This window comes from Falco naumanni, chromosome 7 (genome assembly GCF_017639655.2).
Source record: "Falco naumanni isolate bFalNau1 chromosome 7, bFalNau1.pat, whole genome shotgun sequence".
Taxonomy (NCBI): Eukaryota; Metazoa; Chordata; class Aves; order Falconiformes; family Falconidae; genus Falco; species Falco naumanni.
This window is the reverse complement of record NC_054060.1, coordinates 53,127,105-53,149,468: the sequence shown is the minus strand read 5'-3', so window position 1 is coordinate 53,149,468 and position 22,364 is coordinate 53,127,105. Positions and strand designations below refer to the sequence as shown.

General features: G+C 42.5%; 1 protein-coding gene across 1 annotated transcript; it reads right to left on the bottom strand.

Annotated features, from left to right (window-relative positions):
• Positions 1-4: 4 nt before the first annotated feature.
• Positions 5-22,057, bottom strand: ARG2 (arginase 2). The gene is made up of 8 exons (XM_040600482.1): positions 21,909-22,057; positions 21,738-21,810; positions 8,726-8,903; positions 7,730-7,889; positions 2,990-3,084; positions 2,755-2,859; positions 1,157-1,293; positions 5-336 (listed from the first exon to the last, which is right to left on the bottom strand). The coding sequence occupies exons 1-8, from the start codon at positions 22,023-22,025 to the stop codon at positions 131-133; spliced, it is 1,071 nt and encodes a 356-aa protein (XP_040456416.1). The 5' UTR covers positions 22,026-22,057; the 3' UTR covers positions 5-130.
• Between the last annotated feature and the right edge of the window lie 307 nt (positions 22,058-22,364).

Genomic DNA, 22,364 nt, shown 5'->3' with positions numbered 1-22,364 from the left:
CCAATCAGTGGAAAAGCTAGTTTATTTAAAAATTGAGAAGTTAACAGTATTTGCCGAGTGTTGACAATCTGTTCACGCAAGTGCCTCAGCAGAGCTCTGTAATGTCCAATGTACCTGACACTTCAGGTTCTTAAATCCTCACTTGCTCTTCACTGTCAGATTCATCTGGAGAACTGGGTGTTGGGAGTTCATCAAAAGCAGTGTGTGCTCCTTCCCTTGTCTGCCCAAAGCACGTTGCTATCACATCGACTGCAAGACTAGCAGTTGCGTTCACTTCCTCTTGAGAAGCTCCAAGCAGTGGATTGACTTCAACCATGTCTACAGCTGAAAGCATTCCTGTGAAAATTATTTACAGCTTTGTTACTATGAAAAAGGGTAACATCTCTACTAGGGTTTCTTTTGTGGTCTTTCATTCATTGCAGCAAGCCTGATACTATTCTACCCCTTAGACAAGTAACATGGGCTCTCAGGTGAGGAATAAGGTTATTCTTAAATGCAAGTTTGTGTTTTTCAGTGTGGTTCTTTCTTATGACATCACTTTTTTATGACATGCTTTTAGCATTCACAAAAATAAGCTTGATGTTCCACATAAACTTAGGAGAGGAGTATTTTTTAATCATGTTTTCTCCTAGTCCAAAAATTAGATAATGTAAAATAGTCTCAGCTAGTATTTTTTTTGCCATCCTATTCATCATTCTGTTGACTCTTGTCTAGTTGTGGGTTTTTTTCATCCTTATATTGAATCAGCTGCAGTATACTTAGTGAAAGCTTGATTTGTTAGCTTTGAATCCTAGAACAGACCTTCAAACTGTTTAAAATTGTTTGCATCCATTTTTTTTATTCCAGGTGCCCATTTTTATATCTCACCTCACCTTTAGGAATAAGGGACAGTATTATACAAGATGACCAAGTAATTTTTGGCATTAGTTATCATATTATGTGTTTTATTTACTTTCGGTAAGTTGAAGTTGTTGATTGTTAAGCTGCTTCCAACACATGGGGTATTGCCCATCTGTAGGGCTTCTTTTTCCCTTACTGAAGGCTGAATGTAGGCACCTTAGCTTTGACTGCATTTATCTTACTAAGTTACACAGTTACAAGCTCAATGTAGTTTTTTCTGTCCTTGCTTAGTCTAGTACCAGCGGTTGGCTCCTACCTGTGTTGTGTATTTCCTCAGAGATGTACATGCCTTCTCTGTAAGTTAATCCACCTAGAACAGGAGTCCCAGTTGCTGGAGCCAATGAGGGATCAAAAGCATCAATGTCAAAACTCAGGTGAATCGGTCTCTGTCTCCTGAGACAGAATAAAACAGGAAAAGCAATGTCAGAACCTTAAAATTTTTCTACATGTATTTCTTACTGTCCAGGCTGATCAGCAAAGCAGGATGATGGTTCATGATGCTAAAGGTCCCCCTTAAGTCCTATACCACGTCTTACATATATTTGGAAAGGATTTTTTTAAAAAATGTCTTTGGACTCTGAAACTCTTAAAACTTTCCCCAGTACACACTGGGAAAACAGAAGTTTGCCTTCCTAGTTTCATTGAGCACCTGCTCAGATGTGAATTGGCTGATAAGTACTTTAGTTCTAACCATCTTATCTGGTGTTTGTCTCCTTAGCTGGAAAAATGTACAGACGTGTACGACATAATCTAGCCTTTTCTCCTTTTGTACAGAAAGCCAGGGTGAAAGGCTGAACCATTGCTTTGTGTGGCATCTAGGATGGAGGAAGCGCCAAGCTTGATTTCATAGACAGCTCATCATCAAGATGAATGGAGCATTCCACATTTTTCAGGCCAGGTTTTAAAGGCAAAGCTGCCTCTAAACTCTGTCACGTAAGCCTAGGATGTTAGTTGCTTACTACATGAAGTCTGGCAACCAATGACAGCTTAACAAATAGGTCACTGCTTGTCACTCAGATGAGCTATGTAAGTGGTAGACTACATACTTCCAACTTACTTCTCCCTACTAATCATCTGCTGTACCTGGATTAGCAACTTCTTTACTTGGCACAACTGCAGCTAGGAGGGGCAAGCACACCTTTAGATATAACAGCATGCAGCACAGATCTACGGACCTTGTTCTGCTTACAGGACTTTGTTCTACCCTGTGAGAGGTTACCCTTTAACTCTGATCCTCACCATGTGTCCCTAGTGTAGCACTATTTGCTGCCTGATCCGGTTCCCCAAACTTGAGCAAGGTTAGCAAAGACTTCAGTATTGAACTGGAGTAAGGGAGCGGTTACAGTGACCTTCACTAGCCGAACTGAAAGCGGCAGCTGGTTGTCATCAGCACAGCGTATGTGAGCACAGTCTAAGGAGGAAGCCATCAAATGCTTCTACTTCTTGTACCAACAGCTGAATTCAAGTTGCTATATAGATACATAAAGATACAGATTTTTTTGTATAATGTATACCCTGGACTCAGAGTTGATTCAAAGACCTTGTCAACCTGCAGCAACGTGCGGAATTCCTCCAGAAACAGAAAAAAAATCATGTAAACCAGCCACAACTGTACTGACTAATGTAACTCATTGTGTAGCTTTTTGCCAAACACTATCAAATGGTTCCAGTTCAAGATGTGGAGGTCAAGGACTAAAGTCACTGCTAAGACTTTACTATTTACTGGACACTTAAAGAGTTCTGTTAAGCCACCTTACATCAAGAGTGACCTTCACTTGAATTTAAATTTCAGAAAAACAGGTATTCAACAAGTGGATGACAAGAGTAGTTTAAATCAGGTAATAGTTTTGTTACCTGCTCATGAGTTGTTCAAATGTTCTTTCCATAACTTTCTGAATTCCAAGGCGATCAATATCCCTCATGGAAAAATACTGGATGTCATAGTTCTTCAAAATATAGCTGTTTAAAAAAAGAATTGTAAAAATAATTACTGGCCTAAGCTTAAATCTAGCAACCTTTGTGAACAGCCCGATGAGGAAAGAAGCTCATTATTTCAGCCTTTTAACAAAAATCCTTTAAGTCAACTTACTATTCAGCAGGATCCACATCTCTCAAACCAATGTACACAATATCAGATGCTGAAAGGCAGGGCTTTACCCAGGAAAAGCCAGGAAGCTGTGGTACCTGCAAGCCAAGGTTTGGTATTAGGTTAGTTTAATGACATACATAACAAAACTGTATTTAATGCTTCCCTCAAAACTTTGTATTTATTTATAGCATCCTTTCTCTGTCTAAACAGAGACACTTAAATGACTTGAGAGTGATTTAATGCCGATTTAATCAGTCCTTACTTTTGTCATACTGTTTTACCCGAGTTGAATGTTAATGGATAAAGTTTTCAACTTTCTACATTTCCAGTTTGAAGAGGAACAAAAAGCCCAAATCCACAAGCAATAAGTACTTGGCATCAGTAAATGTAGAGGGGGAGTGTTAAGAAACTAGATACAATGCAGATCACTTAGTACCTTTAATGGCAATGTCATGTAACTGACCCAGTACATCAGACTTAACTGGAAGAATGAAAACCAAAGCACCTGTATCTTTTTTAGGAGAATCACCAAAAAGTAACGCAAACTTTGTTGCAAAAACAACCTTAGACATGGACAGCTTCAAAGTAAGAAGTTGTGGGGGAGGCATGGCAAGAAGTCAGGCCTCCACACTCAGCTACATCATACTGTTCTTTAATGTAGAACTGAAGAGAGCTGGTCTAGGACAGCAAATGAAAGACGATGAGGTAGTTTTTCAGCTTTGGTAAATAGTTATGGTTGCAATTACAGAAATCCTTCAATTAGTAATACCTACCAATTTTAGGAGTGCTTTAACTGAGATTTCTTTAGGACTGCTTTTGACTCTGGTTTCTTGTCCCAGCTCTGAAAATGGCTACAGCCAACACAGCTATCAAGCAGCAAGAAGGCTTTGTTTCCCCCCTCTTACACTTCTCAATTGCTAATTATATTCCAGTTACAATGTTTGGATTTGTTTTTAAAGGCTTACACCCCCATAGCTATATTTAATTACATTGGGCTTAAATAAGCCCATACTATAAAAATCACTTGTTACTCTGGGTCAATGACCTGAAACTCTCTGCAGTCCTTAATTCAGAAGAGGGATAAATGGAGACAACTAGGAAAAATAATCCAGGTCTCAGAAATGAAGCTGTATCTGTAAAACCCATCACTATACCATAACCTGAGCACAGTATTGATAATATTGTTGATAATATCAATGATTCAGTAGATTTAATACTGCTCTTTTTAATTATACCTCTTTCTCTTTAAATAAAAAAATGAAATGCCTTAACTTCCTTTGGTAGGCTCTCTTTTTACGTTGTTGCAACAGAAGAGGAGTTGCCGATAGTAAAGCCAAATTGGCATCAGAAAAAGGTGTAAGGGTAAGTTATTAATAGCAGTTTATGAGTTTAGTTTGAATGGTTCCAGAAGCCCCAGCACTAATGCTTGGTTTGAGGAAGGCCAGTCAAAGGATTATGTTTATAAATGTTTTCCCTTAAAGCAACACAATTAACTTTAAATATTTTTTAAAAACCCCAAAGAGCCACCTTGCCTTGAAGAGTACCACGCCGTGCTCCCATGAAGCTAACTGAACGAAGCAGTAGCAGCCGACAGCCTGTGAATGGACTGTGCAGACACCCACCAGTGTTTGTTCCACAGGGACCTGGCCAAATTTTTCACAGCCACAAGCATCACTTGTGTGTTTCAGGTTGTCTGCTGCAGGGGGACATTTAATTCGGTACAGCATTGACCAAGCTCATTAGCCCTGGACACATAAAGGATTCTGAAAACAGGTGAGAGAACACCTAAACAGAGGGACTTGAGACAGCCCTGGGGAGTGCTTGGCAGTTTTGCTGATTTAAGCAGTTGCAGGGACATTTGGATGCATCTGAAAATTAACCCAGCAAAGAGCTAAACTGAGTTGCTGGCATGGGGCCAAGAACAGTCTAAACAGATTGTGCCACCAAGAGAGATGTATATTACGCCACTATCTTGGTCTCATGCCTTCTTGACAGGGAATGAAAAGCAAGGAGCCTGGAGATGCGGGAAGAGCAGTACCAGTTAGCAGGGATGGGCAGTGAATCAGGAAGGTAAAATTTAATCATGCAGGCTATTTTGCTCTTTTTTTATATCCTCAAAGGGGCTGTTCTCTGTGGTTCTACAAAACAATCTAGACAGTCTCAGGAAGGCTAGTTAGCACTTGGCTCCCTGTTAGGTTGATGACAAAGTTTTGTGACCCAGAGAGCCAGTTTGGTGGAATTCTGGGAGCCCACCCAGAGAAGCGTACACACAGATGTGTCATGGTGGGGAGAAGTTGCTCAAAAATACCTTCACAGCATGAGTGAAAGCAGGGAAGGCGATACAGGGCTCACCCCAATATCTGTTTTGTCCTCACACTGCTATGCTACGTACCCTTTGACAAGATAGAAGCCTCCTTGAGAAGCAAAGTGCAACTGGTTAGTTCATCTGTTGCTTTGAGAAAGAAGTTACGCTTAGCAGAGCAAGCCTAGAGCAGAGTAGCCTTCTTGCCTGGTGGCAGACAATTTTAGGATTCAGAAAGAATCCTTGCAAAGCAGTCAGGAAAGAAGGATGGTACGTTCTCTTTTTGTCCCTTTACCAACACAACCACTCTACTGGATAAGAGCAAGAGAGTGAGCCACACGCATCTGTTCCCTCCAGTAAGTCAGGTACATAGCCAGACAAAACTATTGTCAAAGACATGTTCTACTACTGCTAAACAGCTGTTTAAAAATTAGAAACCTTCTTGTACCAGCAGGACAGATGTTGGTTTTCCTCCCTCTAAAAAGGAATACAGTGTGGAGAGGAGACCCTCTGAACAAGTATGTACCTGTTTGTGTAGCTGCAAATACAGCTGCTTGTGTCAGATGTTGCTGCATAGGCTTCCTGATAGCTAGAATTTAGGTGGGCTTGTGACGAGATCTCATAACCAGCACCACACCTGACTAACTCTCCTCTAATATAGCCTAATCTTACTCTTTCTTCACTACTGCTGCTGGCAAGAGGCCTGCTCCCACACTGACCCCAGAAAACTCACAGTCTTCTTTTAGCTCTAAAAATAAATAAATAAATACTGCTTTTCCATGCTGCTCAAGAACTGGAGCACAGCAGACCAGAGATCAACAACAATGTATACACAGGAAGCCAATTAAATACTTTTGTCCTACAGACAAAAGAGGAAAGCAGCGTATCTTATTCTGCCTTTCTCCTCTTTGCTCAGCTATCAAAGAACTTGGTTTTGTTCTGTTCTCACCAAGACATAAACCGTTCACCTTGTGAGCTCCAAAATTTACAGAATTTTCTCTTGGTCTTCCCATCTCTCCTGCAGAAGTGGGTAGTTACCAAAAAGGGAAAAAAAAAAACTCCATCACCCCCTTTAACTTCTAGGCAAGAAACTAGACATACAGTAGTCTTATATTAACCTTCTCACATCCCAGGGGTATTTCAGGAAGCCCCATTAATTTTGCATTACTTCAGGAATTCTACTGTGTTTGTAGAGACCATACACGAATTATTACAAAGAAGAAAGTAAGTAAAAGCATTGAATGACTCTTACCAACTTGTGGATGGAATTCATTCAGAAGAATTTGCAGAAGAAAAGAAAAGCTTTACTAGATGACAGCAATCTTGCTATGCCAAACAGGTACCAACACAATGGTATCCCTCAACAGCCATAAAGACATTAAAGATGCTTGATCTTACTTGGAAGAGGCATACTTCCATCAATCAACACAGCAGCCCCAAAATTTATCAGAGAGAAAAAGGAAATCCCAGATAAATGATGAGCAGTGCAAAGTGCCGGAAAAAAATAAAAGCCAGGTTTTCTGCAGCTCCAGCATCCATTCTCAACCTGCAGTTGCTGATCCTGCTCCTACTCTCCAGCCTAAGCTTCAGCAGAAGCACTCTCAGATCCAAGTCCCTACTGCAAAGGCCCCAGCTACTGAACGATGCACAGGCTGCCACTGCAGTGTCTCCAGTAGATGCTACGGGTACCGGTATAGGGAGGTTCAGCCTGCAGCTAAGCCAGACACAGTACGTAGGCCTTAGGGCAACCTTCACTATCTTGACAGTAGCAAAAACGGGCCATTCCATGTGCCCCAGTAAACAGCACTTTTTGATCATCTGACCTCTTTCAAGACAAAAGACCCTCTTTAAAAACACCCTGTAAGCAGGTACAGCTATTCTGGTTTGTAGTATTTTGGTGGAGCCAACACCAGAGAAGCCAGTTAGGAGAGATCATGCAGGAACAGCCCCAAAGTTGTCAAAACACAGAAAAGCCAAACTGAGCAGAAGCAGCACGCAAGGCAGCAAGCAGTGCAGGAACCAGCTGCTGCTGGAGGCGAGCTCAGCACAGCTCCCACAGGCTCGGCTGGGGGGAGGTTCCGCTCCGTGGGTAGAATTGCTGCCATTGCACAGCCTCAGCACCGGTGCCGCGCGGGACGTGGGAACAGCACTGCGGCCAGCTGCTGCACACGGTCTGTGTGAACTCTGGCTTACCGTACAGCCCATGAGGGTGCTAACACAAAGCAAAGTTTTTTCTCATTCTTGCTTCTAAGTGCGTGTGTGCATTTGTGTATATGTGTATACATATGTGCATGTATACACACACAAATAATACATATTTTTGCTTGTACTTGGATAAAAAAGGTCTGCATTTGCAGCAGATAAAGCACCTCACACCAGAAGTAGTAAAATGCTCTGCAGATTTCAATGTAGGCCAACTATATGAGCAAGATACTTACTTTATCTTGAAGCTCTCTCAAGAGAAATGAGACAGGTTGTCCATGGAGGCTTCCAGACTGAGTTGTAAGAGGGGTGTTGATATCAGCATGCGCATCCACCCAGATCACACCAAGGTGTGGGCACTGCCGTGCGTGGCCACTGATGGAACCAAGCGCCAAGCTGGAAGTACAGTTGTAAACTCGTTAGTCACCATTTCTCCTTCAGAACAATTACAAGGATAACGGATAGTCGCTGCAGCTTCAGTCAGCAACTTTGTCATGTTTCAACACATCAGACGTCTGTGACAGTAAAGAGTGCATCCCATACAGACTGTGTGGCACACTGCTACCATGATTCCAGGAGACTCCAAGTAACTTTACAGTATACTAGTAGCGACCGATGAGAAAGAGGTCTTCTAAGAGATCATTTGGAGCTAGGGTGGAGCTAGGGTGCCTAGTGTGCTCACTCATCAGTTCTGCTATTCACCCATTTTTTATTCCAGTCATGACACTTCCCCCCACAATTCATTCTTATGTGCTCCGCCTTCTTCAACCAATTCTCAGATCAAAGGTTAGTGAAAAAGAGGAAAAAGAATCAGATGTTAAGATCTATTACAAAATGGCCTGTGTGCAGGCATTGCAAACCCATCCTGAGAGCTGACACCCTGAGAGCTGAGGGGCAAAAAGAGACACATCACTAAACATTCAGCATAAAGAACAACAGTTCCTAAAGGGACCTGAGCACACAAAAATGTCCCAAACAGGAAAGCCTCATTTATATGTCCATGTATCACAGAACAGTCTGGACCTAAGTAATACTGTCTTAGAAGGTCAGATTTTTGTATTTGTCTTCAGCGTTTCATTCTAAAAGCCCCAGCAATAAAAGCAAAATGCTGCTACCCTATGGTATTGCCAGGAAATGACCCCAAGTGGTTCCCACTGTGCCCTTAATTAAATTTTTACACTCCAAGTGTCAACCTGCAGCATGCACCACCAACTGCTTCTAGTTCAGCTCACCTGTGATCACCTCCTATAGTCACACATCTGTGTCCAGCGGCTACTGCTCTGCTTACAGCATCAGCCAGTACCTGGCTGGCCAAACCCACTGACCGCGGATACAGTATCAGGTTGTTGTACAGTTCGTCATTGGGAACTTGAGTGAAGTTCAAATCTCCAAAGTCATACACTTGGCATCCTGGAAACAGCAGCAAAAGGAGAGTGAGTTTCTGAAATAAGTGCTCAGAGAAATGTTCAAAATACAGTCTGCTCAGAAAATCAGTTGGGCAAGTATGAAAGAACCAATGGGGAAAATGGATTAATTTGACTGTTTGCGTGCCCTTGCAAACAACTGTCACAACTTCACAGATTACAAAGCTTAGAAGTATTGTGGCTTTAGTTTAGTGATGAGATGGGACAGTCATAGAAAGTCACCTAGAAAAACAGTTTGGATTTCATTATTTCCTGGCAATTTTAACATGGAAAAGCAGAGTTTGTACTGCCATCTTCCTTCCCAATTAGACAGATCATACACGGCCTTAAACGAGCTCAGCTGATCAAAGATGCCTAGGACTACACATCTCACTATCTATGCCCAAGTCCTAACAGTTCTTTTCCATTTTCAAACCCCACAAGATTCAAGGCACAAAAGTGCCAAGTTACCAATAACAGAAATTTTCTTACAGTACTTCCAGGCAACCCCATGGAGGGTGCACTAACGCTTTGTAAGAGAACCTGTCCATTTTCTCAACACAAGATACGCTAGAAAGCATTTTAATTCTGGGGTTTTGATCCCAACCCTCTTTTGAGATCCTATCGTTGCCAGTTACAACTTAATTGGCTATTGAAGCCTGACAACATGCTGGGTCTGAGACTCAGCCTTTCTTAAAATGTCTTTCTGACTACTTTCCATGAAAAGGAGTCTTCACAGAATAGAAAATAAGGAAACATTTTTGAGTGTTGGTTTCCTTCCTCCACCCAACTGTGAGCATACTTATTAACTGGCTGCATTTGAAGTTTAACTCTTTTTCATACACATTATAGAGCTTATCCTTTGAAGGTCTCCTGTCCAATACCACATGCTTTCTTAATAATAGTCATTTAGCTATCAAAATCTGTAACAGTATTTCACATGCCAGAGCCTCTCAGTTTCAGATAGGCAGTGATGAGGACTGTAACCGCCCCAAGGTATTTACAGCTACACCAACAGTGGCTTAGTAAATCAGGACCACCCAGAATACCAGGCATGCCTGTCCCATTTGTCCCTCAAAATCACTAGCCTGTTTGCAGTTCAAAGCATCCAGGCTAGAGCCTGACATTCTGCCTTTTGCCATCCTGTGCCTAACAGGGCAATTTGAGACATTAAGGCAAGCAAAACAGGAAGAAACAGCCCACCTGGGGCTCTGGGCTTCCTGCTTAATGCTTTCCATTAAGCCATTAGCCTAATATCTAGGAAATGGGCTCTGTGAATTTACTAGGTAGAAGTAATGCGAAAGTAACATAGAGAAAAACATGAAGGACAATGGTTGAGTCACATACGAGAAAGGCAAGAGCATACCTTTTATAGCAGGGACACAGATGGACAGATGTCAGAGTATTTGCTAGGAGAGGACATGGCAGCTGAGCACAGCTACTTAGCAAAGGATAAAATAAATGCAGTCTCAGCAACTCTGTGAGAAAACACATTATCTGCAGAGACTTAAGGCAGTAAGCAGAACCATGACATACTGCTCCCTGGTTTTCAAAAGGCAACACAGGCACTCAACAGCATTGTTTTCTTCCTTCAGGCAATACCTAATTAGCCAGCAGGATGACGGCTCTGGAATTTTGCACTGGATTTGTTTAACTTGAATGTGCTATCTGATCTCTGTGGACCACTACATTTTTTTTTTTTAACCCTATTTCATTCTGCTGCTGTGCAGAATCAGAAAAGAGCTGCTAGTTCTGAGAGATGTTCAATGAATGTCAACAATCTTTTTTTTTTATTTATGTCTTACTGCAAGGCTACTTCTCATGCACGTGCACCCTGCTACACATTTCAGTATTTCAAAGTTTGATGAAAGTACCCGAGTGTGCCCAGGAGACAAATTTTGGAAGCAAGACTTCAAGCTATCACATCATTCAATAGGTATCAAGAGCTTTTGGAGACACTGTACAAGTATTTTTACCCATTAAAGGATAAAATTACATCATGAAGCTCCATCTTGGGTCAGCTTAAAACAAAGAACCAATCATGCAATCTTTCACAGCACTTCAGGAAACAGGTTAAGATTCTTCAGGTTATGCTCAAGGCACACCAAACATGTCAGATTCTAGGCAAGTGTGTTTAGAGAAGTATCACTTGTGTGCAAGAATTCCTTTCTTCTTTACCCTGCCCTCCTCCCAGCCCCATCTGTAAGGCAAAAAGATATGGTTCAGCTTCTGAATAAAAAAGCTATTAATTTCTTACGATCACATCAGGTTCATACAGCTTGTACTGTATGATGTGTCTGTCCGTCCATATCTATACTTTTGCGAGTGCAGAGTTCTGGGATCTTGTCAACCTTCTGCACAAACAGTACTCTCATACCACCTGCATTAAGATGTCTCTATTTTTATAAAAAAGCCTAATGTCTGTTATAGACAATAGATGTCTTCAGGTTTTGTTATCATCTTCAGAAGTTTATTGTTGTTCAGATGGAGTTCATAAACCTTGTAGCAGCTTTTTTTTCTCATCTTTGTGCTTCCCTTTTACTTAGGCCCACTGTTTTTATGAGCTTGAAAAAGATACCTCGTTTTCCAGGGCGATATGAATGTTTTCAGCCAACTAGGCAATTAAATGCAGTTAATATCAGAAGCACACACTAATCCAGTCCTCAAACATTACTAATGTCTTTTCTTCCTACTAGTTTTTTCATTGTGCCTAGAGTTTTGAAAGCTATGATTAGGTGGCCTTGGGGCAGGAGAGCTTAGTGAACAGACAGTACACACAAAAAATTCACAGTACAAAAATAAACCACGTATCCTGAAGTGATTAGAAGTGTGTATGTGCATATGTGCACATATACTTGTTAGGACTGACCAGATATTAGAGACAAAATGAGCATGTACATTTGTCTTAATGCTTACTGAACAGTAAAGAAAAATAATTTGTCCATTTATTAAAGTAGTTATTGATCTATTTTCTTAGCTTCTATTTAGAGTGCCTTAGATTAGTCTAATACTTAGACCTGAATGGTTTTCCATGTCATCTGCCTGCTTGCACATAGTTTTGATTTAAAGATTTAATTTTTTTAAATTTCTTTCTCAACTACATTATTTTTTGCCCAACACAGAAATTGCTCAATGGACAGACATGCTGCAGCACAGTGCAATCTGGTGGATCTTGCAGTTATTTAGCCATTAGCGAAGATTTATATAATCCACCACACCAAACAATACGCAATTTCTTCGGTAGCTGAGGCACTGTGTTTTAAGATACCAATAACTATAAACAAGCAGCTTTTTAAATCAGCACAGAAAGTTAACATATAGGAGAATACATACGGGTCTTTTAAAAGACAGTAGATACAAGTTCTGAAAGCTAGGAAGAGGTGTGGACAGACACAAAAGCCAGCCTCCTTGCATTCATTAGAAAGCACTGCATCTACACCATTTGTCAGTGCTGCAGTGCAGGTCTAGCCAAGATTGAAGTTATTTTTAAATGAAGTAGTACCATACAGTACTTGCAGACTAAACACCACAGACATTTTGCTAGTAACTAAGTAATATGAAATTAAATATGATTTAAATAAGTCTTTTGTTCCACTTTCAAGCTCTTAACAGATAGTATATTCAAATGAAAAATGTGTTCCGTTTGATTCATCAGTCAATTATCAGCAGTGCAGCAAATTTATAACAACCAAGTCCATGCAAGTCAGCTTCATCAGCACTCTCTGCTCAAGAGATCACTTTTTGCAGTAAGGTGAGGGAAATAAATAGAAAAGAAAGAAAAAAAAAAAAGGCTGGATTCATCTATTGCTGGTACAGGAGCTTGGAAGAGATACGAGGGACATAAAGGTGTCAATCTGAATACACACACAGAGTATAGTTACATAAATAAGTGCATACATGTACAATAGTCCTCCCGTTAGTATGAATAATTAGTGTGTAAAAGCAACACACGTCTCTCCTACAGCTTAGGAGTGCAATTCTCAGTGGTTCAATGCAACCCTGAGAGCTTCATCAGACCTGCCTGGGGGCACATTTCAACCAAAAAAATGAATTCATTAGCTTGAAGTATTTTTTTACAGTAGATCTTTTCTAGGTCAACTTATTTTGACCAGAACAGGTTAGGGAAAGGTCACAGAGGCATTCAACTAGCAGACCAGGGGATGGAGGCAGTTGTTTCTTCAGCCTGCATAGCCAGAACTTTACCTATATACATTTTTCGTAAGTAGGAGCCCAACTTGTATTTAGGGAAAAAAGGCAGAAATACAAATTAAGAATACATTCAGGAAAATAAAGTTTCCTGCATGCCTTTTCAAATAAGCTATTAATATAGCACTCGGGCTCAACCCCATGATGCTTTTCAGTGGGACATGAGATGCCCTGTAGCAAGTTATATGACAATGGTAATGTTCACTTCCTATCATCTGAAGCAAAATACAATCCATTTATTCAGTACGTACAGTAGGCAGCAGTTACTATAGCAAGACATTTCCCTACACAGATTTAAGAGAAAATTTTGTTCTGTAAAAGCAGGTGGCTCATGTGTCTGGGGGCATTTAACTGGAAAAACATCTGGGCAGCAGCAGGGAGAGATCCCCTCCCATCCTCCTCTACTAGGATACTGCGAAGTCAGAAGCAGCAATCTGATAGTAGGAGATTTGCTTTCAAAATCCAGGCTGCCTGCTGCCATTGCCCAATGGCATGCTACTGTAAATTATAATGGCTCTCCTAGGCAGCAAGCAGCAATTGGAACAAAAGCATGTGGAACACGACATAGAAATGATCTTCTGACACTGCCTGTTTACACTGGGTATTTGTGAACTAGAGGTAAAAAAATAATATAAAAAAATCCTAACTTAATGGGAAAATTACATCATTCCTTTTCTGAGTTACTAAACCCTGTTAACTACTTTCAAAGGAATCTGGAAATCCCACAGTTACTAGCTCTTACATCATAGTGTGTGTTACATAAAACTGCTCACATGAAAGCTCCTGCAAACTGTTTTCTCAGATTACAGCCTGTTCAGTGAATCACATCAGACAGAAAGGCTTTTCAGGAAGCAACGAGTATTACAAACAATGTCTACAGACAAACTTAACGTTGTCCTTCCTGTGAACAAAAGGGCTACAAGCTGTTACCACCCTTCTTCTCAGTATAAACTCACTGACTTATGGTACAGGCTTCATAATCCCTTCTCAGTGACGCTGTTGGCTGTTGTGCAACATGTTGACAAACGACTCAATTCATTATGACCAGTGCGTTCTGAAGCCTATTTCAAGTGCGTGTGTATCAAAGCTATACAAAGTTCATACTGATATAAAGTAAAAGTATGCAATTAGGCTAGCAAGGCTCCCACTACAACAGACTGAGACTTCAGCAGCCGAGCTTAATCGTAACCTTCTTGCTTAGAAGTTCAATGCACAGCATCCAAGTCTCTTTAAAGTGAGTATCTGCTGGAAGAAATCTCCTATTAGATACAGACATTTGCTGGCTCAGTAGGCTTCTGCCAGCTCTAAAATTTCGCTTCCTAAAACGCAAGTTCACATCTAGGTAATTTCTACCCTACCTTTTAGAATTTTGAAAGGTCTGGTTTAAAACAAGGTTTCTGTATCCATACCTGTTTAAAAGGCTTCAGCTCATGCAACAACAAGCAAACTCAATTCCAACTGCTACCCCAAGTCTGTAGTCTCAAGTTGTCCCTTACATAAACTCAGCCAAAAAATATATTTTTTCTGACCTTAAATTGAGCAGCCACCTCATTTCTTCTTGATAATCATTTAACTTTGATCTCTTACGAAATCCTGTGCACTTGACCTGAAGAGGTCTCCAAAAGAGTCAGTATCAGGTGTTGGGAAACATTTGCACGTGGCTTGCATCAGAGAGGAGACATGGCTGCAGTGGTTGTGGTCTGCCACGCCTCCAACAAACCCTGCACAAGTTCTAATGCCCTTTAAATAAGCTTAACCCAGAAACAGTTCCTGACACAAGAACACAAGTAGACACAGCCACAGGAACTCACAATACCGAAACAGCTCTCCTCAACAAGGACCTTGTGCGTTGTTACAGAAGTTACTACATTAGTTAACCCAGACACAAGTAATACTCGAGAGGAAATGAGAGCAGAATGTATCAGACATTACTGAAGTTCTCTCCCCTGCTCTCACCAGCTGCAAGAAACTAACACCAGACCAGCTCACTTCTTCATAGTCAAATGAGAGATCTGATTATTTTTTTTTACTTCAGTGCCTCATTCCCTGCTTTTCACCAGGTGGTTTTACAACGGAAGTGTCCACTTTCCATCCAAAAATAATCCTGTACCGTATTCACATATGCACATACCTGCCACAGATATCTTGGTCTTGTGAGTCCACAATGAGAGACAGGACTGAAGTGTCAAATGAGAAAGTAATAACAGATTCCATGCACCATGAAGCAGATCAAACCTCAACTCATTACCTAAATTTTCCCTCTGTCACCTCCCTTTGTGCCCCTCTCCAGTAACTCCTCTCCTCCAACATCATTCATGGTAAAAAAAACAAAACAGCATGTGATCTGAGTTTATTCCAATCCAGAAATAATTTTATGGGTGCAGAAAATCAGGTAAGTCTCATATTAAAACTAATTTTATAATAGAAAAATATAAAGTCTGAAGGGCATCACCATAAACCTGAAGAAATACAAGACGCTCAAGAGCTCGGTTCTTTGTTCCTTGAATCTAATCTCCCTTTATTGAAGAATTAGGAAGAAATAATCAATTCCGGTTGCCCAACCTGCATAACTTTTTTACATGTATTTGAAAGTACCGAGTTAACTCTACCCCAAATTAACAAAGCTTCTTTCAAAGCCAACTTAATGGATAATGCACAACCTGGAATATGCACCAGCCAAGTGGGAGAGAAAAAAAACATCAAATCAACAGCTAATATAGTTTTTCATTCTGAAGCAAAAATCACGTGGAGTCCTCCATCCATGTGGGGAAGGAAAGACAATCAGAACTGACCTACTGCAAGGAATGCTCTGACTCCATGTACTTTCACTATTGGCATTTTTCTAGAAACTTCTAAAGCTAATTGTAACCATGCAAATATCAAAGGGTACAGCATTCAAGAAGATAAGCCATAACTGTTGTCAAAGCACACTCCTCCCCTTCTAGGGAGCTCAGCACCCCGTGCTCAAGGCGAGCTAGGCAATGAGGTCTGTTACGAAGCATCAACCTGGCACAGCCTCAAGGGGAGCCTCCCCAAAATAACTGTCCCCCAAAGCCTCGGCAGGGCTCCTCCTGCCCGCCTGGGTACGGGGCAGCTCCTGGCTGCCTTCCTGCACCGGGGTGGGGGGGGAGCAGCATCTGCCCGGGATGTGCTCCAGCAACGGCATCATTTCGAAGACTCACTGCTAACGCCAATTACAATCAGTCCCTTTGACTGTGCTTTGATTTTTGTCAAACCACAGGTCTTTGAAGCGAACCAATCATGGCTAATCGACATGTCAGCGGTAAACCAGGATAACAGAGCCTCTTGGATCTCTATCTCCATGTAAATGAAAAGAGGTCATTTATTCTAGTTCTGGAAATAATCTGCAGTACTACATAAGCATGTTTTACTGATGTTATTAAAGAGAAGTGTTTGTGCATGCTTGTGTCCAAGGGAATGAAAGGAAAAAGAAGAGGAATGCCATTTACCTGTGCTATTTCAGTGATGGGGGGGAAAGAGGGGCAAGCAGGGGGTGGGGGTGCTTGGTTTAGGAAAAAAAAAAAAGAAAAAAAAAAAAGGCATTTCCATTTCTGCTTTTGTAGGGCTGAAGACTTAGCTGTTAGTCTAGCAATACCTTTATGCTATCCTGATTTTTTCATGAGAATGTTCCTAGCAAATGAATAGACTTAGCTTACATCATCAGAAAGAACCTATGAACACTAGCATTTCTTATCTCAACAATGCAGATACTTAAACATGCTGCTGAAAGTGCCAGCAGTTACTTAAAATTTTGTCTGTCTCCCATTTCAACTTTATTAAACAGCAGAAAATGTGACAAAAAGACTAAAAAAAAAAGACAGATCTTGACATTATCTACACAATAAATTTAGACTTTACTGGAATTCTATGGATTAGATATATTTGACTGGCTCTACTACACTAGAAAGTCTTAAAGTTTAAAATACTGAGCTTTGAAGAGAAATTGATTTAAGAGCTAGTGCAAAACTGAACTAGATTCTAATCCAAGAATACTGAACTCCTGACAGATCTTGTTTCCAACATAAATGGATCTTTGTCAAATGAGTCTGTAGGTTCAGTCTTCATTCAACCATAGGGCAAGCAGAATTGTACAGTTTACCAGTCTTCAGGGATACAGGCAATTGTTTAAACATATTTACTGGATGGGCTGATGAAAATTATTTTCCCAACACTGCAGCTGTAGACTGGCAAGAGTTATATCTGCTGAACCTCAGCACCAGTTACTTCATTACGCATACCTTGGTGCATAATTGAAAGACTATTTATCTTCCTTCTAAACTCTTCACCTAAGATTTAGGTGGGAAAAGAGGAGATATATGTAGAAGCTGCTTCACGATTTATTGTTAAGACTGAAACTAACCATATGAACAATGTCGGTGAGACAGCACAGTTGAATTGCTGTTTTTGGCAGCAGATGTCAGTAGGAGTCCAATGGTTTTGGGCAAAGCAGAAAAATATCTGCAGTCACATGGGTATTAGCAGTTCCATTCCTCTTTTAGAGGTTACTCCTTTCCGAGTCACTACACTGACCTCCTGAATCCTATCACTGAAGGGCTTTGTTCCAGTAAACAAAAGAATAGTAATATGATGGTCATTCTCTTTGACAAGCCTAACTCTACTTCCATCTGTAAGCCACATGCCTCCACCATCCACTAACTTCTCAAACCAGTAACTCTGATCCAAACTTTGTTAATCAATTCTAGAATCCAAACCCAATTTTGCCTAAACTCAGCAACCCAGCCACATCCAGCTCTAAATGAACAGAACAAAAAACACCAAAAAAAACAAAAAGAAAAAATAAAAGAAGGAAAATAACAATAGTCAACATATAAGAATGAATACTAAGGAAGAAATTTTATACTAATGTTCCTGTGTTAGCAACAACAGAGGTGCTCTAGGTCACCTCAAAGGCTATGGTAATTAACTCAAGAGTTATATATTACTTACAAAAATCTGAGAATGGTCCTTCTCTCCTTCAAGTAAGAGGACTAGGCAACACTCTGGATTTTCTCTGCCTAATCTGCTAGTGAACAGGAAAGGTCCAAGAAACTCTCACTTTAAAAGAACTTCATACTTTGCACCTTCTATAGCTCAAGTCAACCACATCTGTCACTCATCTTCCCCGATTCTTCCCACTGAAAGTCCAAAAACCTCCGCATATTGCACCCATTTCTCCACCACCAGAACACCACACAGCTCTGCAAGCTTTGTACTCTTTCCTCCCCCATGCCAGGGAGTTACGCTTTGCTATTTTAATATAGCACTTCTACTTCTTTGGCAAGATGGAAAAGTCCTTTGAGATGTTAATAATTTAGTTTCCCTTAGGAAAAGCAGTAGAGGCAAACATCACCAAGGTGAATAAAAAGCCCCCCAGGCTTAGTCAGTTTTATTTTAAATTATCCCTGCTACAGACTTGCACACCCACTGTTTTTGGCTTAGGAGCTGAATTTCTGCTACACTTCTGCTACATTAACTCTCTTCCCGAGTACGCCTCAAGCTACTACCAATACATAACAGTGTTCTCGCTGCTTCTAACAAGGGGATAAAAGTCAGGACAGTGGCTCAGATTAATCTCTGACAGTCTGGTACAGACTAGTGATACCATCTGCCTCCGAGCTCCCTCCTCATATTTCAGCCTAGGCATAAACAAGCCGTTGATAGGCAGACATCATTTTAGGCAGCCAAGAATTTATCATACCATGTAGGTACAGTCACAGTCTCTTTCAGGGGAGGGATACCCCAAAAAATAGGAAATGGAGTAGCAGCTCGGGACGCTGCCACAGGACTACCGAAGAACAGATGTTAGGGTAGGGCAAAAGGGACAGTTACATTCCCCCCCAAAGATACCAGTCAGTGAAAGCAAAATGAAAACAGCACAAAAAGAAGGTAGCAAAGGTCTACTGTTCTCACTCCCTCTGATGTGGCTCAAGCACTGCCAACAGAAGTCATTAAGTCAGGCATACAAACATTAGAAATGCCATGTGGTTGCTTGATATTCAAAGTAACAAAATACATACACATGAACAAATGCAGTCCATGCATCTTACTGTCTGAATACTACATCTTAGGGATTTCAAAGCATCTTCATTTTATGCAGGTCAAATTGAATTTGAATATATGCATGGAAAATGAATAAATTAAACTTGACAACTTCAGGCAAACAGAATAATCTGATCACCGGGAATTTCTTCCACTTGAAACAAGTGAGGGCAATGGTATTTGAGAGTTACTGGTTCCAAGCTTGTAATAACAAGGAAAATCATCTCATACAAACACACACACACACGTACAACAACATCCCATTAAAATTATTAACTCTTTTACCAAAACAGATAAACAGAATATCCAAATAAATGATGAAAATAATACTCTGGCTCTATCGCCTCCTTCAGTGTATGAAAAGCAAAATCCTAGTGTTAAAAAGACAAAGAAGAAAGCAGCTAAAGTTTTACTGCCAGTTCAATGCACCACAGGAGTCCAAGCAATGGCACTAGTATCAGTCCTACAGACAAATCTATCCTGGCAGCCCAGGGAAGAAAAACAAACAGCCCACAGCCCAAAACAATAATTTGTTAAGTTTCCATGAATAACAGATGCGAACAATACAAAAGGCTGCATGGTAGTGTCCTCCTCAATCTACCACCCTACCCTCAAGCAGATTGTCTTTGCAAGATAAACAAAAATTCTGTGTATGCTGGTGGCTGTCACTGTTCCAGGACAGGCCCTCATAGCAGAACCTGTTACAATCCATGTACAAGCCATCTGAACCTCTTTGTAAGAGAGCTGCTGAGATTTAAGCAGCAATAAACATCGACACTGACTGAAAAAACCCTACCCCAGTGGAAGAATGCATCAGCAACAGGAAACTGGAACTGCAGGAGGAAGATATCTCAGAACCTTTAAAAATTGTAAGGGAACAGCAAGAAAACACCTCCATGGGCATTACTGACTAATGAGTAAACAGTCCATAAGCAACTAACACTGAAATTACTTTCCACCTTCCACTTACTTTAGTGTAACCTGCTTCATTTCTATCCCCACTTCTTGTTACTAGAATCCAGAAAGGGCTTGTATTCTCTTTTCTTTCTGCCTTCTCCAAGTTCCTAATGAAGTGAGCTTCTGTCATAATAATGAGGGTTTTTTCCTAGTTCTGGGGTTTGTGCTAAAGAATTCTTACAAAATTGAAGTATTAGATTCAAACTACTTAAACCTCAAGCCTTCCAGTACAAAATTCTGTCATCAATAAAAAAAGTAAACTGCCTACAGCCTTGTCTAGAATAACACCCTCCTTTTGTATTTTCAAACCTGGTAACTTGTTAGTTTTACATAAACTCAGTAACAACCAGACCTGCTTTTACTGCATGCAGTATGTAAGATCTCTTTTAGACACCCTCTCCTGTGTTACATGTATAACATATTCTGTGTTATAGAGAGGTTACAGATCATGCTCACTAGAATTCAAGCACTGCCAAGGATGGCACACATCAACTTTGCACAAAACTAAGACAGGAAAATAGTATCTACTCCTCTGAATGCAAACTGGGACTTTTTGGCTTGTGAATCATAAGATACGTGGAATACGCTTACAGAGCTGCACAGAACGATAGCTTCTGTTTTAAAGGGGTATTAAAATTCAGAATTAAGCTTGCTAGAGGGTTATTAGCAATTATCTTTCCTCTGCATGCATCTAAACCCCGCTGACACTAGTCACACAGAGCAGAAAAAACAGTTCTGTGGTCCACCCCTGCGATCCATCCATCGTACAGATTTCTGTAATGCTTTTTAGATTAAAGGTTCTCCAAGACTGAGTTCAGCTTTACAAGTGCCTACCCCTCACGTCTTATTTCTAATAACCGTGATACAGTATTCTGCAGGTCTCAGCTTGTAGAAGCAATAGATATAAAAAGCTGAAACACAAATAAGCGCATAGATTTGCTTGAATAAGAAGTGGTGACAGTGAAAAGACCAGATTTCCATCCACACAGTGCTATCTGCAAGCGTTTTCAAAGCAAAGCTTCAGACACGACTTCGGTACGCAGATCTGAGGATTTGCCAGAAAGTTCTTAATTTCATCAATTGGAAGCATACAAGTATTTCAGAAACGAGCTAAGTAGCTGCTAACGAATTTGGAAAAGAAAACACACGATGTGAGAAATGGAGAAGCACAGCCAAGGCTATGACTTGACTGGATACACCGAGCGCACGTAACGTTTTGAATGGCCCCTGCTTCTCTAGCTTCTCTTTAAGCCAAGTGGGAAGAGCACGGGCTCCATGCGCCAGCAAAGCGCCCGACGTGCCGGGCGGGAGCCCCCAGGCAGCCGCCCCCGGGGGACCCACCTCTCTTTGTTCCGGGGCGCCCCGGCACGTTCCCCCCCACCCGCGGCGGCATCGCCGTACCCCGGGCACGGCTGGCCCAGGGGCGCTCCGGATTCCGTCATCCCCGGTGGGAACCGTCTGCACCAGCTCATCCCGCCCACCCCCCCCCGGGCCGGCGGCAAGCGGCTGAGTCACGCTCCGCCGAAGGGAGCGGTGCGGGGCGACCTGCCCGCGCGGGGGAGGATGAGGGCAGCACCGCCGGCCCGCCACCCCCCACCCACCCCCCGCCGCGCCTCACCGAGTCCGGCCAGCCGCTCCGCCAGCCCCGCGGCGCGGAGGGTAGCGGGGCCGTGGTCCACTCCTCGCCGCTTCTGCGAGACAAAGAGAAGGGAGACGCGTCAGCCAGCGCCGCCCGCCGCCAGGTGCGCGGCCCCGGCCCCGCCCGCCGCCCCGGCCCCGCGGTGCCCACCTGCCCCCGGGACAGCGGGGCGCCCACCAGCGCCACGGAGCGCGCCTGCCTGGCCGGCTGGAGCCGCGCGTCCGCCGGCCTGCGGAGGAGCCGGGCGAAGCCGCCGCGAAGCGCCATGGTGCCACCCGCCGCCGCCTGGCACCGCCGCCGCCCGCGCCTTTTAACGGGCCCCGGCCCCGCGCGCCGGGAGCCGGCTCGCGCCCCCGCCCCTCACACCCCCGCGCCGCCCGGCCAACGGCAGCGCGCGCGCCCGGAGGTGTGTCCCGCCCCCCCCCCCCGCGACGCACGCGGCTCAGCGCGCGACAGCCCGGGGGGCGGGTGGGAGGGAAGGGGCGGGGCGCGGCCGGCGGAGTGGGACGGTCCAACGGCGGCGCCGCCGCGGCTGCCGCGGCCCCGCCCCGGGCCCCGCCCTCCCCTCCGCCCGGCCTCGCGCCGCCCGCGGGCTGGCGCCGCGCC